Consider the following 16,588-nt stretch of genomic DNA (forward strand, 5'->3'; position numbering starts at 1 on the left):
TGTTCTTTATCCCATCTCTCCAGTCTTCTGGAAACAAACATATAAAATGGTCATTATTTTTGGTTTTCATAAACGTTTGGTCATTAGATGACTTAATAAATCCATTTATTTCCTATTTCACAATGCTTACGTTATTACGTCACAGTAAGGACCGATTGCTCATTGACGTCATTTACACCAATAACCTCGGATCAAAACCGGTGTAATTCATTAAATAATGACCTCGAATCAACCGGTGAAATTCATTAACAAGAACTATCTTTAAAAAAAGATATCCGACGTATTTAAATTTGAGTATATTTTTAAAACTATCATTTCGATAACCTTCAGAAGCACAATGACTTAATGATGCAGGACCTCTTAAATGAAATCTCCATCTGAATGTAACTACAAGAAATTATTTACTAAGTCTGGTTTTATTAAGGCAATAATATATTTATAAGAATATTGTGATGACACCTACATGTAATATTTTTATTTGTCAAAGCTCCTAGTGTAAATAAAAAAAAAACAAATATGCGTTTACTACTGTTTACATTAAACTTAATTCATGGTAAAAAAAAGCTAGAAAAGATTGGTAGTATTAGTAGTATCTTTCTGTTTACATTCACCAAAAACCCCGCGGAAATCTCACATGCGTAGGTGTGTTCTAAAAGTCTACAAAGTTTACATTAAAAATTATATAATTGGCCCAAATAAACAGCTGTCATGGATGCAAAGAGTTCAAGTATTTATAGTTTTTCACTTGCTTTCCACCAAGATATAATTTTCGAGACGTTTTTTCAAACACAACCAAATCACCCACCGTGACAGCATTTTGTCCAATCACAGATAGGATTTTCGAGCATGCGTAGTCTGTTGCCATAGTGAAGCATCCTTAAGTTCAAAGTGCACAAATCGAAACTATACCGACTACGTCGAAAAAAAACTCTTGATCTATTGCGTACCTGGTTAATATTATTCAAGAATTATTAGAATACGTGTCGTCGACGTACTGATACACATTATTGATCTGTATGATTTGATAAATGTAGCTATCTTGAAAGACGTTCATAATGTCAAATCATAAACAAACAGATTGTTTACACTCTAAGAAAATTTACTTCCCGTTGCTATTTTTGATAAATGAGTTCAAATTTGGTAATCGGTTCAATGTGGGTACTGTGACGTTACATTATTTTCGTCTGCAAACATTTTCTTCCTCTCCATAAAATCAATTCGTCTAGTATTGAAAAGTATATTACACCACTTTTTCGTTAAAATCTGAATTGCATAACGTAGTTCCGATTTCATACAGTATTCAAACCAAAGATAAAAGGTGCACATCAACACAGGATTTCCTTAGTCATAGATTCATATCATTCACTATCGCATATAGTTCGTTAAGTTCAGTTTACAAAATCAAACGTTTGATATCATCGAGATTATACCTTACAATTTCTATGTTTAAAATACCAAATACAATCAGCATAAACAAGTGACGGGATTTTTCTTCGCAAGTATTTTCACTGACAGAGGAATAAAAAAGAAAAGCAGGTATTTGAAACTATTTTTCAGAGTAGGTGGAACATACGGTTGGGAAAGAGAGTAACGGACAAGGTATTGGTGTAATTCCATGGTTGATATATTCCCTTTTTTAAATTTTTTTACTTCTTAAACAGGAAATGTGGGGTATACGTCGATTAAAAAAATTGCCTTTGGATAAACATTGCTTAATTGGTTTGGGTCCTCAATGCTCTTCGACTTTGCACTTGTTTGACTTTTTAACTTTTGATATCAGCTGATGAGTCTTATTTACACGAAACACGCGTCTGGCGTCTTAAATTATATTCCTGGTAATTTGATAACTATTATATCAATTAATCTTTAATTTGTTATCATTGACCGATAATTAAGCCGACAACAACCATTTTGTTTTAGCTCAACGGGCCCAAAGGGCCAAGTGAGCTTTTCTCATCACTTTGCGTCCGTCGTCCGTCGTCCGTCGTTAGTTTTTACAAAAATCTTCTCCTCTGAAACTACTGGGCCAAATTTAACCAAACACGGCCAAAATCATTATTAGGGTATCTAGTTTGAAAATTGTGTTCGATGACCTGGCCATCCAACCAAGATGGCCGCCACGGCAAAAAAATTAAACATAGGGGTAAATGCAGTTTTTGTCTTATAACTCGAAAACCAAAGCATTTAGAGCTTATCTGACTGAGTCAAATTGTTGATCAGGTCAAGATCTATCTGCCCTGAAATTTTCAGATGAATTGGACAACCCGTTGTTGGGTTACTGCCCCTGGATTGGTAGTTTTAAGGAAAGTTTGCTGTTTTTGGTTATTATCTTAAATATTATTATAGATAGAGATAAACTGTTAGAAACAATAATGTTCAGCAAAGTAAGATTTACAAATAAGTCAATATGACCGAAATGGTCAGTTGACCCCTTTAGGAGTTATTGCCCTTTTTTTAATCATTTTTCGTAAATCTTAGTAATCTTTTACAAAAATCTTCTCCTTTGAAACTACTGGGCCAAATTAATCCAAACTTGGCCACAATCATCTTTGGGGTATTTAATTTTAAAATTGTGTCCGGGGACCCGGCCATCCGAACAAGATGGCCGCCACGGCTAAAAGTAGAACATAGGGGTAAAATGCAGTTTTTGGATTATAACTCAAAAACCAAAGAAAATCTGACATGGAGGTAAATTGTTTATCAGGGCCAGATCTTTCTGCCCTAAAATTTTCAGATGAATCGGACAACCTGTTGTTGGGTGCTGCCCCTGAATTGGTCATTTTAAGGAAATTTTGCTGTTTTTGATTATTATCTTGAATATTATTATAGATAGCGTAAACTGTATCATGTGTATACAGCATTAATGTTCAGCAAAGTAAGATTTACAAATAAGTCAACATGATCGAAATGATTAGTTGACCCCTTAAGAAGTTATTGCCCTTTATAGTCAATTTTTAACCATTTTTTGTAAATCTTAGTAATCTTAGAAAAATCATCTCCTCTTAAACTACTAGGCCAAATCAATCCAAACTCAAAATCATCTTTGGGGTTTCTTGTTTAAAAAATGTGTTCATTGACCCAGCCATCCAACCAATATGGCTGCCATGGCTCAAAATAGAACATATGGGTAAAATGCAGTTTTGGGCTTATAACTCAAAAACCAAAGCATTTAAAGCAAATCTGACAGGGGGAAAAATTAATTATCAGGTCAAGATCTATCTGCTCTGAAATCTTCAGATAAATAGGACAACCCGTTGTTGGGTTGCTGCACCTGAATTGGTAATTTTAAGGATATTTTGATGTTTTTGGTTATTACCCTGAATATTATTATAGATAGAGTTAAACTGTAAACAGCAATAATGTTCAGCAAAGTAAGATTTACAAATAAGGCAACATGACCGAAATGGTCAACTGACCCCAAAGGAGTTATTGTCCTTTATAGTCAATAAAGTTTAACAATTTTCATAAAGTTTGTAAATTTTTACTTACATTTTCCTCTGAAACTACTGGGCCAAGTTCATTATAGATAGAGATGATTGTAAGCAGAAAAATGTTCAGTAAAGTAAGATCTACAAACACATCACTATCACCAAAACACAATTTTGTCATGAATCCATCTGCTTCCTTTGTTTACTTTAATATTCACATAGACCTAGGTGAGCGACACAGGCTCTTTAGAGCCTCTAGTTTCTATCCCCCTTTCTTATAAACAAAGGAAATATGTCTCAACGATATAACTCATCTTCTTAATAAACCAGTTAAGTTAGTGTAAGGTTATTGAGATTTTAAAACAAATCCCTCTTCAAACAAAAATACTACCGCACGAAGATTAAAAAGCAGTCAAACATATTTAAATACAAAGCAATATCAAAAGCCGAAACACCAAAATGTCTAGGCAAATTTGAAAACATATTCGAAGAAGAAAATTATGAAGTATTGTCTCTTTTGTTCAGATCAGCGGATATATGGTTTGAATAATATCAAATATGTTAAAAGATCTACTTGTTTTTGTCGGTAAATCAGTGTGATGGATTTTTGCTGTTTTTCATGCCTGCTTTTTTGTTAATTAACCGACAGTTGTTGTTTTTTGTTTATTTAATTTATCTACGTTTGTCATGCACAGGCCTTTAATGGCGTATGGTATAATGTTTACTCATTGTAAAAGAACGTACGGTTACCTATTGATGATTACATCTGCGTCTTTTCCTCTCTGGTGGATAGTTGTCTCATTGCCAAGCTTACCATAAGACCTTGCTGTAGGTGTGCCATTTTGATATGTTGAATGTATTAATATGCATTTATTTCTCTTCGATATACTGACTTTAGCTCGTATAAAATAATTCTCTGTACACTATGTATGTGACCTTTTGGAATTGTAAAACATATAAACCAGAAAAAGTTTTCAATGAAGATTAGGCTAACATAAATCAATTATTAAAATATATTCTATACAAACAGTTCTGTCAATAAAATATGATCGTTAAATGCAAAACAATTTACTTACGAAATATTATTAGGAAATTTTGGAAAAAAAAGTCTAAACTCAAAACCAGTTCGCGTGTTTATGTATGGTATCTGATAAAAACCACAATCACCACAATAACAATTATCATAATATCCTTCCATCAATGTGTTGCATACATGTCAGATGTTCACTGAGACGTTAGTACATATCATTATATATGGCCAATTTAGATTAATTGATAGATTTTCATCCCCGCCTGCCACCCTTAAGTCGTCCCGCCCCGATGTTTTTATTTAATTAAAAAAATGCTCTTCCTATAAGATACCGGTGACCACAGGTAATTAAACCAACATAATCTAGGGTACATATTCTATTGTTCTATGATGACACCATTATCTTCCGAGATTAGAGCTTGATTACCGGAAGAGCTTGAAATATTCGGGTTACGAGTAAAAGGCGTTGTCCAAGAAATCAAATCGAGGTATGTCACACATTTTAGTAATTAGAAAACCATGGATTTTCTTTTATTAATACAATGACTTTGTGTCAGGAATGATATCCAAAGCACAAGCATCGTGGAAAATATTGGAACAACAACAAAAAACAAGACTTGAATACTGAAATTAACACAAGCACGAACTTCAGCGATGTATGACAGTATATTGAGTACAAAAGGTCCGCCAACTTACAAAATGTATTATAGCAAGCCTTTTGTTCGAATGATGTTTGTTCTTTGTTGATAAACAGCAAATCCGCTCTGTCCCCTGACCCCAAATAGAGTCATTTAACTTCTTTTTCTTTTTTGTTTAGTACATATTTTACTTTGTACATGTATTTATATTTGCACTTAAAAATCTTAAAAATCTGACAATCTTAAAAGCATCAACCCTATTATTTTAAACACAGTTTGAGTGATCATTTCACGCGTACTCATAACACTTGTGTTGCATACCCAATGCTTCATTTTGTTGGCACTACAAACCATAGCTTAGAGGGCAAAGTAAATTGGATGAAGGTAGTCTAAAAGAGAGCATTTCTCCACGGCTTTACTGAAACAAGTAATTCTGTCATATTCCTTACTTGGTACTGGCATTTCTTTATGCAAAAAAAATATTTCTAGAGCAGCAATTTCATGTAGAACAGTGGTTGCCAATCAGAAATATGTATTCAAGAATTTGTAAACTATCTAGAATTTCTCATAGATACCTGATATAAGCTTATTTTTAACCTTGCATATGAAGAACACATTACAAACGGGTTACGTAGGAAATAAAGATTAAAAAAATTAAATCCTCCCACCCAACCGATTAAAAAAAAACCCATCTGAATGAAAATCTACTAATTAATTTCAGGTGGCCTTATTATGAATACGCCTTGATGGGAGACTGGTAGATTTGAAATCTCAATGTCACTGATTGTACAGAGAGAGGTTATTGAAAAATAGATTGTAACGAATTTCAATTACACATTTATATAAATGTTTACCATTTGCAACCGGATCAATGATACTAGCTCTATCAACATGCATAAAAAACCCGAAATGATGTATCTCGCAACTGCAAACTTATGTAGGATGACCACAAAAAGAGACAAAATAATGAGAAAACATCGAGTTAAACAAACATCATCGGTATGGAATATTTCAATTTCTGCATGATTTCTTTTCATAGATAATGAACACCGATGCTCAAATAGGTCCAAATCATCTACACCTACCAGCGCAATCAGATTTACCCATATCACGAATAAGAGCACTTCAAAAACTGGGTGGACTACAGATCAGTCTAGGTGTAATATGTGGAATCCTTGGTATTGTTGGAGCTATTTTAAGTACCACCGACATGGACAGTGATTGCAAAAAATATAACCACTACAACAGCTACTATAATTGTGGAAATGCACACACTATCTTTGTACTGAATTTGATTGACATGGCTTTTTCTGGTTGGGTAAGTTACTTAGAAATCATATTGCTTTTAAATAACACATATGATTAGCTCTCATCATATATTTAAACCTATTGTGTTACATTTTAAAAATGTCACGGTAAGTTTATGATTATATTAACTTTATCGTATATTGTTGTAAAAGTTCGATAAGGAACAAAACCCAAATTGCGAGGTTTCAGAGGTCATTCACTTCATTTATAATTCCAATGGTGTGTGTTATTTCTCTTGTGAACATCATGTCAATTGAAAGGACGTATTTTCTAGTGTCTTTGATTTAACATGTCTATTTAAACATACAAGTACATGCATACCGAAAGCTTGGGCTCTTACACTTAAAATAAGCTAGAATATATTATCTAAAAGGTAGCAATAGATTATAATATTTGAATATCAAAATAGTCACAATTTTGTGATTTATTACATGTCGTATTGATTATCGTATTAATCATTTCATAAGTGCAATGTTACTTTAAAATCGTTACCTAAAATAATATCGAGTTAACCTCACGTAAACAAAATTTTAGGAAGCATTTCAGCTTATCCTATGGACAATACAGTGCTCATTCTTTAGATTTTTGTGTTTTGTTGTGTACCTCTCTTTTAGTTCTTATCCACGGCGTTGTTAGTTTGTTTTCGACTTATGCGTTTGAATCTCCCTTCGGTATCGTTCGTCTCTTTTTTACAGTCATTAATGTAGATAAATACTATACTAGCATACCAAGATTACAAATTCTAATAAGTTTGTACATATAACTTCCACTGACGCAAAGTCCCATATGTAGAAGAAAATTTGCCAAATGAACTCTTCAACGATACCCGGCTTATAACTGTGCACACCGGACAAATGTTTCGTCTACAAAAGACGAAATAGTGCTGCTCGAATAAAAGCAATTTAGAGTCCAAATAAAGCACAAAGTTGAAGAACATTAAGTACTCTTAATTCTGACTTTTTTTGCCAAAACGAGCTAAGGTTATATATTTATGGGTTGGAAAATCAAACAGCTACTGATAAAAAAGCTGTTAACAGTGATAAGTTCAAACAATGTAATATATTAATAATTAAACACAAAAAAAGTAATCTGCATTTTGTCGTGATTGTCTCGAGTTATTGATTCACGATGCTGAGGTTGTGCAGTTTTTTTTATTCATTTTAGTGTTCCTTTTATTTTCCTTCGTGCTATTATGTTTCTGTTGGTCTTATGAATTTTGAAGAGACTCGGTATTTATGTATCCTGCTATCGTTTTTTTTTTATTACTTTGGCATCCCTGATAAGTCTTGAGGAACGAATCGGACGCACGAGGTTACAGTGTTGTTCCATTTTGTTTATCCTTGTATTTATATTTTACGCAATTCGTACTTTATCTACAACGTGTATATTATAGTGATTTATGTTAACACAATTTGGGCTGCTGAATCTCAATTAGTATCATATTTACCTATTATGTCTGTTTAGGTTGTTTTAACAACCATTTTCCTCGGAAAATGCATGCACCAAGTAAGACATATGACCGTTGTTTTTCCCTAGGTTCTTTATATACTGACCTTCAGTTGGTTGTTTTTGGGCTGTTTTGTTTTTGGGAGTTTGGTATTTTTGTTAGATTTTTTAGTTCATATAAAACTATCAATATATCTTACTATACTAAATTAATGCATTTACAACTCACATTGAACTTTTTATCACATAATGTGACACTATATATATACTGTTGATTAGGCTGTTCAACTGTTGGTGGAGTGTTTGAATGTCTTCATTGTCTTGGTAAGCTACGTATACAGCACAACCCTCTGAAGCTGTCTCAATTAATAGTTACGCTTACAGTTTCGATAGTACACTAACATATATTTTTGCAGAACATGTTGTGTTTTTTCTTTTCGTTAAAATGTCCTTTTTAGTAGTGGAATTGTAAATATACCTATTGTAGTCATTACAATCGATACAAAATTTTAATCCTGGTATCTATGATGAGTTTATTCCTTATTTATACTTAAACATTTTGGCAATATGGGATGTTGTAAGGCATTTGAAGGTAAAAAGACTAACATTTTTCATATAGGGACCAGACCTGTCAAAATATTGATAATACTGATAAACAGCTCTTTTACCACGATACATATATATATGGCTAGTATGAAGTTAAACATAAAGTGAAAAAATAATTCATCCCGAGCATCAGTGAAATCTTTATTTAAAATGTGTTTTATTTATTGATAATGGTGCGATGCACTCATTCCTGCAACAATGTCCGATATAGATTGCCATTTATACAATTATAATCAATGTTTGTATAAATATGAAAGCAAGCGTAAAAATGAGAAACATCAACGATCAGTTGCAGTATCTAATGATGAATTTAAATCTTTCGCTATCGTCATGATATAGGTTTGTTTTGGAAGAGATTAGATTATTACGATATGTTTTGAAGATAGATTGACATATGCATGGAAAGAATAAAAACATAATTCCTCCACTCATGATTAAAAATAATTAGAAAGGACCCTTGTAATTTCAATTAAGCAATTGAATTTGAAAACAATGTTTTCGTTCTCCTTGAAAAAAAAGAAGATAAAAGGGGGACATATTCTTAACTAGAAATCGACGAAACACAGATAACATTATAACCATCAACAACAAAAATGCGAAACACAAACAGCATACCACAAAGCACTATTGTACACCAAAATTTAAAATCAAACACAACCTCATTCTTGATCTGGATCTCAGTTACTCAGGCAGGTATTCAAATTACAATATCAAAATAGTTTGTCATAATTAATCAAAACAACTTCCTCGTTAAATGCTTTTCATGTAATTGTGGTTTCTAATCGTATGGTGCAAACCCTTTTCATTTGAATATTGAATGAGATTAAACTACTCAAAATGTCCGACACAAAATTGCAGTAACATTTTTTTTTTTTTATAATTATTATTTTTTTGTTCTTTGGTTTCATGCAATAATATGAACGGTACAAATTTTATAGCGCTTTTTAAAATGTAAAATTGATTTCCAGTTTTGCTATTGATAAAGGATCAATTTCACATTAGCATTTTACTACTAAAAAATCGGTAATGTTTAGCGCCGTCAGTAATTCCCGACATACTATAAGTGGATCTTTATTTGCGCCGTTTGTGAATTCGCGATTTGTGGCTGTACACAATTTAGCAAATGATTTAAAACGATGTTGTTATCATTTTAAACGTAAAGGTGTCTAACTGTCAAGAGTGTTGTTTATACAAGAATATAAATAATTGCCGCTTGTTTGAAATAGATTTCATTTTATTTCGATTGTCATGAGTTGGCAGATTTCAAATTGGTTTTTAACACTGCCTTTCATTCAGAAGTAAAATTTTAATTTGTGATATACATTTGTCATCTTAAAAACCCGTTTTTATAAATTGCCCCTGTACATAATCCTATTTGTCAAATTGGTATATGTTCATGGATGGTCTTAATTCTGTGAATCAATCAGATATCCATGAAATACTCGAGGAAGATTAGTTTTGGCGTTTTCATTCTTACCGCGACAATAGCGAAATAAAAACTGCAGCAAATATTTCCCTGTTAACAGTATAGCTAAAAAGGTAAATCAGTTCGACATCATAGGCTTTAAGGACTTTATATAATTGATCGAAAATTCTGCTCTCTATCTATTTTACTATGTGAATCTTCTTCAATTAAGGACAATACAAATGTTTGTTTTTTTCAAACGTAGAAAAGAAAAATCCTTTTCATATATAGATGGACGCATTTGGGAAAATATAAAATCGTCAAAAGAAAATGTTTCCAGAACAATATACATTAATTATGATGAAATAATTATGTAGAATATTCAAGAAAAAAGTTTTTTTTAAAACTACTAATAATTAGAGATTCCCTAAAAAATATATGTTGCTTTCACAGCAATTTTATCGTTTGTCGGGGAATATTTTTTAAATTATAACTTTCTATAAATATTGTGGAATAATTTTTTTTGATTCAATTTGCGTTTAATTTAAATAATATTCATCTATCTTCTCGGGTTTATACATTTAAAAAGTATATATATTTCATACAAGCAGAGTACTTCTTTAATTCTCATTATTTATGAATGACTTTGATTTAACGGAAACGAAATAATCTCTGTTCACAATGGACACACACAAATAACGATAATTTTGAATTCTTTCACGTCAAATTTTTTTTTGGCTCTGGTGACACATTTTAAAGATTGAATGACAAAACTATTTTATTTATTATTATTTCTTTTACTGTTAAGTCTGTTTTTTGTTATATCTTCTTTACGTGACTCTGCATTTATGTTTGCCGTCATATTTTGAACGAAAGAATTATTTTATGTCTACCTGTGCGAATTTCAAACGCGCAATTTTACACCAGTACTGAAAACCTTCCATCCTTTATGGGAAGATTTTACAAAGATAAATAAAATCGTATAATATAAGCAAAATGAGGATGTTAAATTTGATGTATGCCTTTGTGTGCTTCTTCGTTACATTTGTTGTTTTTAAAGTGATTAAGTGCCAGTCTTTGTAAGAATCAGACAATTTAGGTAAAAATTACAACATGATTAGAAAAAACCCACCGAGCTAATCATGCCATTTAATACAAACCACCATTCTGAGTTAAAAAGTATTAGTCTTTCGTTTGTGTGTGTCTGGTAATATCAAATGACTTGGTTAGAAAATTGGTTAGAATAAAAGCAAATTACAGAGTTATCTCCCCTTATTCGTTAATTTCTAGTGCATTTCAACCAAAATGTATCTTCTATTACCAGATCTGAAAATGGAAATGAATGTTATTTTTGTGCAAAACTACATATTTTGAATTGAAATCAATGTCAAATTGGGTGGGTTTTTTTTGTCATGTTTTTACCACTGTCTGATTCTTAGGCAGACTGGCACTTAAGATGATAACACAATGTTGACTGCTGAACCACTATTTTTGACTTTATTACTTATTGTGTCTGTTTGTTTTGTTCACGCATCGTTGAAATTGTAATGGAATTTAATGCGACTGTCATACAAGTGAGAGGTTTCGCTAGCTATAAAATAAACCCAGGTTCAATCCACCATTTTCTTCATGGGAAAATGCCTGTACCAAGTCAGGAATATGACAGATGTTTTCCATTCGTTTGATGTGTTTGAACTTTTGATTTTGCCATTTGATTTGGGACTTTCCTTTTTAAGTTTTCCTCGGAGCTCAGTATTTTTGCGTTTTTACTTTTTAATACGACATAAAACTGCCAAATGGTTCCGTTTATGAACTGCTGCTGATCAAAAATCATTCTCAGAAGGTAACAAAGGCCAAGAGCCTATATGAATACTTTCTTTCGCGTTTGGCCATTTCCATACAAGGCCATTTTGTGGAATTGAATTTCACGATTGTCAAATTTACTAGATGTATTAAAATTAGGAAAAGATCCAGGTTTTACATAGTCGCTACCATAATCAAAGCTACCCTTTGTTTTGGCTGTTTGATTTGCTCTTTTTGATTTTCAATTGAACCTACTGAAAAAAGGGCTTCTTCGTTTTTGTCTAACATAATCAACGCTAGCAATTGTTTTGGTTGTTCTGATTTGCTCTTTTTGATTTTCAATTGAACCTACTGAATAAAGGTATCCATAAATTATACAGTGGAACGGCAAAACCTAAGAGTTTATAAGTTTACAAGATATCAATTGCTAAATGCACAATGCCTATTGGATACACAAGTTTTTGTTATTAACTTTGTGATCTCCATGTTATGTAAAAAGATGTTATTGCTCTCGACAAAATATTGTCATGCATTACTACGATATTTCAAATGCTGCTTTTGTTCCATCAAAATTAAAAATAATCTAACATTTACATTTGGTTTTTTCCCTCATCTATTTATTTATTTTCAGTTTATACTTACAGGTTGTTTTCCACTATTTATGACAGAACAACGTAAATCTAGCTGGAAATGCTTAGTACGTACTTCTTATATTGGTAGTTAAGTAAAAAAAAAAATCTAAAGTTTTATAACGAAAGGATTAGTCTTTATGATCTAAAAATACATTTTGAAGACCTTTGTTAAAATACCCATTATAAACAAGTCGCCACGATCACCGCTTTATTGTATCCCTTTCCTAACAAAGAAATTGTCGGTATTTCGTTTCTATAGTCCTGATGTATTATGATTTATTAACAGAATCTTATACACTAGCATGGTATGGTAGTATTACAGACTATCTTGAAAGTTTAAATTTTCTAATAAATTTCCATTGAAATACAGAATATATATAGTTCATCAGTCTGTTCGCAGAAATATTGTAGAAAGTTGTTGAATTTCGCTAAGATTCTAAATATGTTCTGTTTATCTAAGGAGAAAAAATAAATATATGAAATAAGGAGACGTGGTATCAATGTTAGTGAGACAATTATACGACAGAGTTGAAATAACGTCGATTAAACAAGTATATGTCACCGTACGTCCTTGACAAATGAACAAAAGTATTCCATCCCTTATTGTCGGCTAGAAAAGACCAACATTAACTTTGTATGTGTCTGTCCCAAGTCAAGAGCCTGAAATTCAGTGGTTGTCGTTTGTTTATGTGTTACATATTTGTTTTTCGTTCATTGTTTTTTTTACATAAATAAGGCCGTTAGTTTTCTCGTTTGAATTGTTTTTACATTGTCTTATTGGGGCCTTTTATAGCTGACAATGCGGTATGGGCTTTGTTCATTGTTGAAGGCCGTACGGTGACCTATATTTGTTAATGTTTGTGTCATTTGGGTCTTCTGTGAATAGTTGTCTCTTTGGCAATCATACCACATCTTCCTTTTTGCAAGTTGTAAGAAATGAAAAAATATCTTCAAACACACAAAGCCATTGATCTCATTTATTTCCAAATAATAACCTTAATATATCACAAGAGACTTCAACGACAATGGACTTACTATTACTTTAAATAACTTTAGTTATCGGCAGTTATACCTATATTCTGTAATTTATATTTCTGGTTTAAAGATGTTCAATAAGATCAAATTAGTCTAGTAATATATTTTAATTTGTAGACCATTGCGTTTCTGGTTTGTAATATTATATCAGCAGTTGTGTTTTCATCCACTGTGTTTAGCTTGGCAATGGTCGGAATATCAATTGTGAGTATTATGAAACAAAATGAAGTAGTCCATTTCATTTCATTATATCTAACACTGTCTTTGACAAAACAAATGATAAATAACAGTGGTATATGCATAAATCAGACTAGTATGGTATTAAGGTGTTTTTCTATTATTTTAGTTTTTGTGTCAACTAGTACACATTTTTGTTTAGGGGTCATATTGTTGATATTTTCGATATAAGAACAATGAAATTGCAGTTGATGGTATTCATTTTACGGTATTTGATGCACACATCGAAAAATAATGTCTTATGAATGGTGCGCGATGTCTAGATAATTGAAATTCATAAACCTTATAAAAACTTAAAAGAGCTGATATGATAAAAACAAATGTACAAACCAAACTCAACGAAGATACCTGGCTTGTAATTGAGTTCTTCAAATGCGGGTTTCGTCTTCCAAATGACTTATCAGTAACACTCGAATCAAAATGGTTAAAAGGCCGAATAAATAAAAAAGTTGAACAGCATTGAGGACAAAATATTCCGAAAGATTTTGCCAAATACATCTAAGGTAATCTTCTTCTTGGGTAATAAATCCTTAACAATTTGAACAATTCACATTTTGTATCAGGAACAGGACAAGTTATACATGTAATAAGAGTAAGAGATGCTTGTTATATATTTTTTAGTATTAATGTTTTCTTTTTCTTATCATTGTAAATTTTATAAAAGCAATACCGGTTTTTTAATATCGTACTAGAGTTATAAGCTAATGACTGGGCTTGGAAAATTTCTACAGTCTGTTTGTACATAAGCAGTGAAAAAATAGTATTGATAATAACATTACACAGTACCAATTAGACTGAAACAGATTAAATCAATTAAAATCAAAGTTGGAACGCTTTGTTTTATTTCACTATTTCTTTGACTTATCATCTAAAAATTCTTTTCAGGCTGCTTTTGATAATAACACTGGAAGTACCGGAGGTGTTATTACAGTGTCTGCTTTCCTTGTTATATTGTCCTTCGTCGAATTTATCGTGGCCATTGTTGCTGCATCATACTGCTGTTGCTGTTCACAGCTCAATACTGGAGATGTCAGTTTATTTTTTCTCTAAGTCATATCCTTGAACATTGAGTATTTAATTACTGTATTATGTATATATACTTTCTAAGCGGTGTATTTATTTTCCCGAATTTCGCGGTATGTATATTTGCAGAAAACAATATACACGCGAATACAAATGCAGCATAAACTAATGTAAACACCTTTGAATAATTGTCTACAGAACTTAAAACTGTACATTCTGATCATCTGGTTTCCCTTTACATTACCTCATTCGAATAGTGAAACTGTGAAAACAACACATATGATCCATTCAGAAAATCAATTAAGAACAAAAGGTAACAAATAATGACCCAAGCCAAGTCTGACATTTGTAGTGTGTAACTACAAATTGATCGTATACAAATCTCTTACTTACAGATTATTGTTTTGAGGATTGAATAATCTTTCTTTAATTTGTTAACAATATCACTGGCCTGTTCTTTGTTAGTTTTGCTATGAGTGATAAATAAAGACGTAATTAATGAAAATCCAAATATTTTATGAAAAAATTTTTAAACATAGGAATGTATAAATGTGATATATTCGGCAATAATGCTAAATTGAATACACGCGAATGCATAAGAAATACCGATTTCGAGAAAACAAGTACACTCGAATTGAATATATCAACATGAAAGGTAATACATAAGGCTATTTATATTTTTAATCCTAAATAAATATATATCAAGCAATTTGTCAAACGATAAACCATCAGGTTACTCACTTTGAATTCATGTTGAATAATTTATAAATATAAGGGTAAAACATTCAAACAATATTTAACAAAGTGCGCTACATAACAAACAGTAGCACAACATGCCCATGCAATAAATCGACTGTTCACGAGAGATTTCTGGAACACGCATTAATATGTATTCATTTTATTTTGTTTCAGCAACAAGGTGTCATATTTATAGACATAGCACAATCTGGAATGATGTATAACATGCAAAATACTTCAATAGCCACAGAAAACCAGCCAGGAAACTATCAAATGCCTATACCCCATATGCAAGGATATTATGGTCAACAGCCGACGATTTTACCTAATAACCAACAACAACCAGGTCATTCACATGGAAATCAGATGCCAATACAGGGATACTATGATCAGCAGGCGGGAAATATGATAATTAAACAACAACAACAACCTGGTCATTCACAAGGAAATCAGATGCCAATACAGGGATAAAATGGACAGCAACCACCATCATTTGTGACGGCTAACCAGCATCAAAACATAAACGCACAGCAGTTTTAACACCAAACTGCACCTACTGTAGATAAAAAAACATTTCTGTTTGTCGATAATTGTATACGAAGTGAAACGAAATAATTTTCAGATTTAAAATTACTCAAATATTACAAGCGTTCTGTCCTATGAGATAAAATTGTGTGATAGTAAGGCTTAAGAAATAATTGTTACCCAGTGAGAAAACCACTGTAATTTTGTTTTTGATATATCTCCTCACTAGGATCACCTTAAAGTAAAATTAAATTGTGCATATTATGTTCAGGACAGATTAAGTTGTGTCATTATCGATATGTTTTTTGATAAAAAATAATATCGGTATTCTATTGGAACGTTGATTTCTTACACTGTTTAATTCTGCAACTCCGTAAGCCTCATGATCATCTAGCTGTTTTGTTTCGATAATTGTGCCATGTTGTTTTCCATTTCTTAAATCTTAATCTGTTTTGCTTATCTTTTGAAATCATTTTGCTGAAAACAAAGTTGTTGAGGAGATTTCTTACAATTACATTAAATGCATAAATTAAAGCGACAGTAGTATATTGATGTTCAAATTTAGTAAATCAATAAAGTAGTGACAAATCATGATAAAAAATATAGTGATAGAATCGCACAAACGAGACCGGATGTACCAACATGGTAAGCGTCTCTTTCTTTGCATGCAACACCCGACATACGAATCCACAGTCGTCAGTCATATTGTCACAATCTGGTAAAGAACGCAATCA

The 16,588-nt window shown here is 31.8% G+C and overlaps 1 protein-coding gene across 2 annotated transcripts; it reads left to right on the top strand.

The window, feature by feature from the left end:
• The first annotated feature begins 1,398 nt into the window (after positions 1 to 1,398).
• On the top strand, positions 1,399 to 16,427 carry LOC134723605 (uncharacterized). Of its 2 annotated transcripts, none has more exons than XM_063587170.1 (6): positions 1,399 to 1,536; positions 6,136 to 6,414; positions 12,296 to 12,361; positions 13,449 to 13,535; positions 14,454 to 14,597; positions 15,504 to 16,424. In XM_063587170.1, the coding sequence occupies exons 2-6, from the start codon at positions 6,139 to 6,141 to the stop codon at positions 15,798 to 15,800; spliced, it is 870 nt and encodes a 289-aa protein (XP_063443240.1). In that variant the 5' UTR covers positions 1,399 to 1,536; positions 6,136 to 6,138; the 3' UTR covers positions 15,801 to 16,424. The 2 variants fall into 2 exon arrangements, with proteins under 2 accessions (XP_063443240.1, XP_063443241.1); XM_063587171.1 differs by having other exon boundaries at positions 1,405 to 1,599; positions 15,504 to 16,427.
• The last annotated feature ends 161 nt before the right edge of the window (positions 16,428 to 16,588 follow it).

The sequence above is a fragment of the Mytilus trossulus genome, chromosome 6 (assembly GCF_036588685.1).
Source record: "Mytilus trossulus isolate FHL-02 chromosome 6, PNRI_Mtr1.1.1.hap1, whole genome shotgun sequence".
NCBI classification, from domain to species: Eukaryota; Metazoa; Mollusca; class Bivalvia; order Mytilida; family Mytilidae; genus Mytilus; species Mytilus trossulus.

Excerpts from the sequence above, each read along its gene's own strand:
- LOC134723605 (XM_063587170.1), top strand. The coding sequence starts at position 6,139 with ATGAACACCGATGCTCAAATAGGTCCAAATCATCTACACCTACCAGCG. Across the intron at positions 13,536-14,453 it reads CAATGGTCGGAATATCAATT|GCTGCTTTTGATAATAACAC; the intron begins GTGAGTATTATG and ends AATTCTTTTCAG. Across the intron at positions 14,598-15,503 it reads CACAGCTCAATACTGGAGAT|CAACAAGGTGTCATATTTAT; the intron begins GTCAGTTTATTT and ends ATTTTGTTTCAG.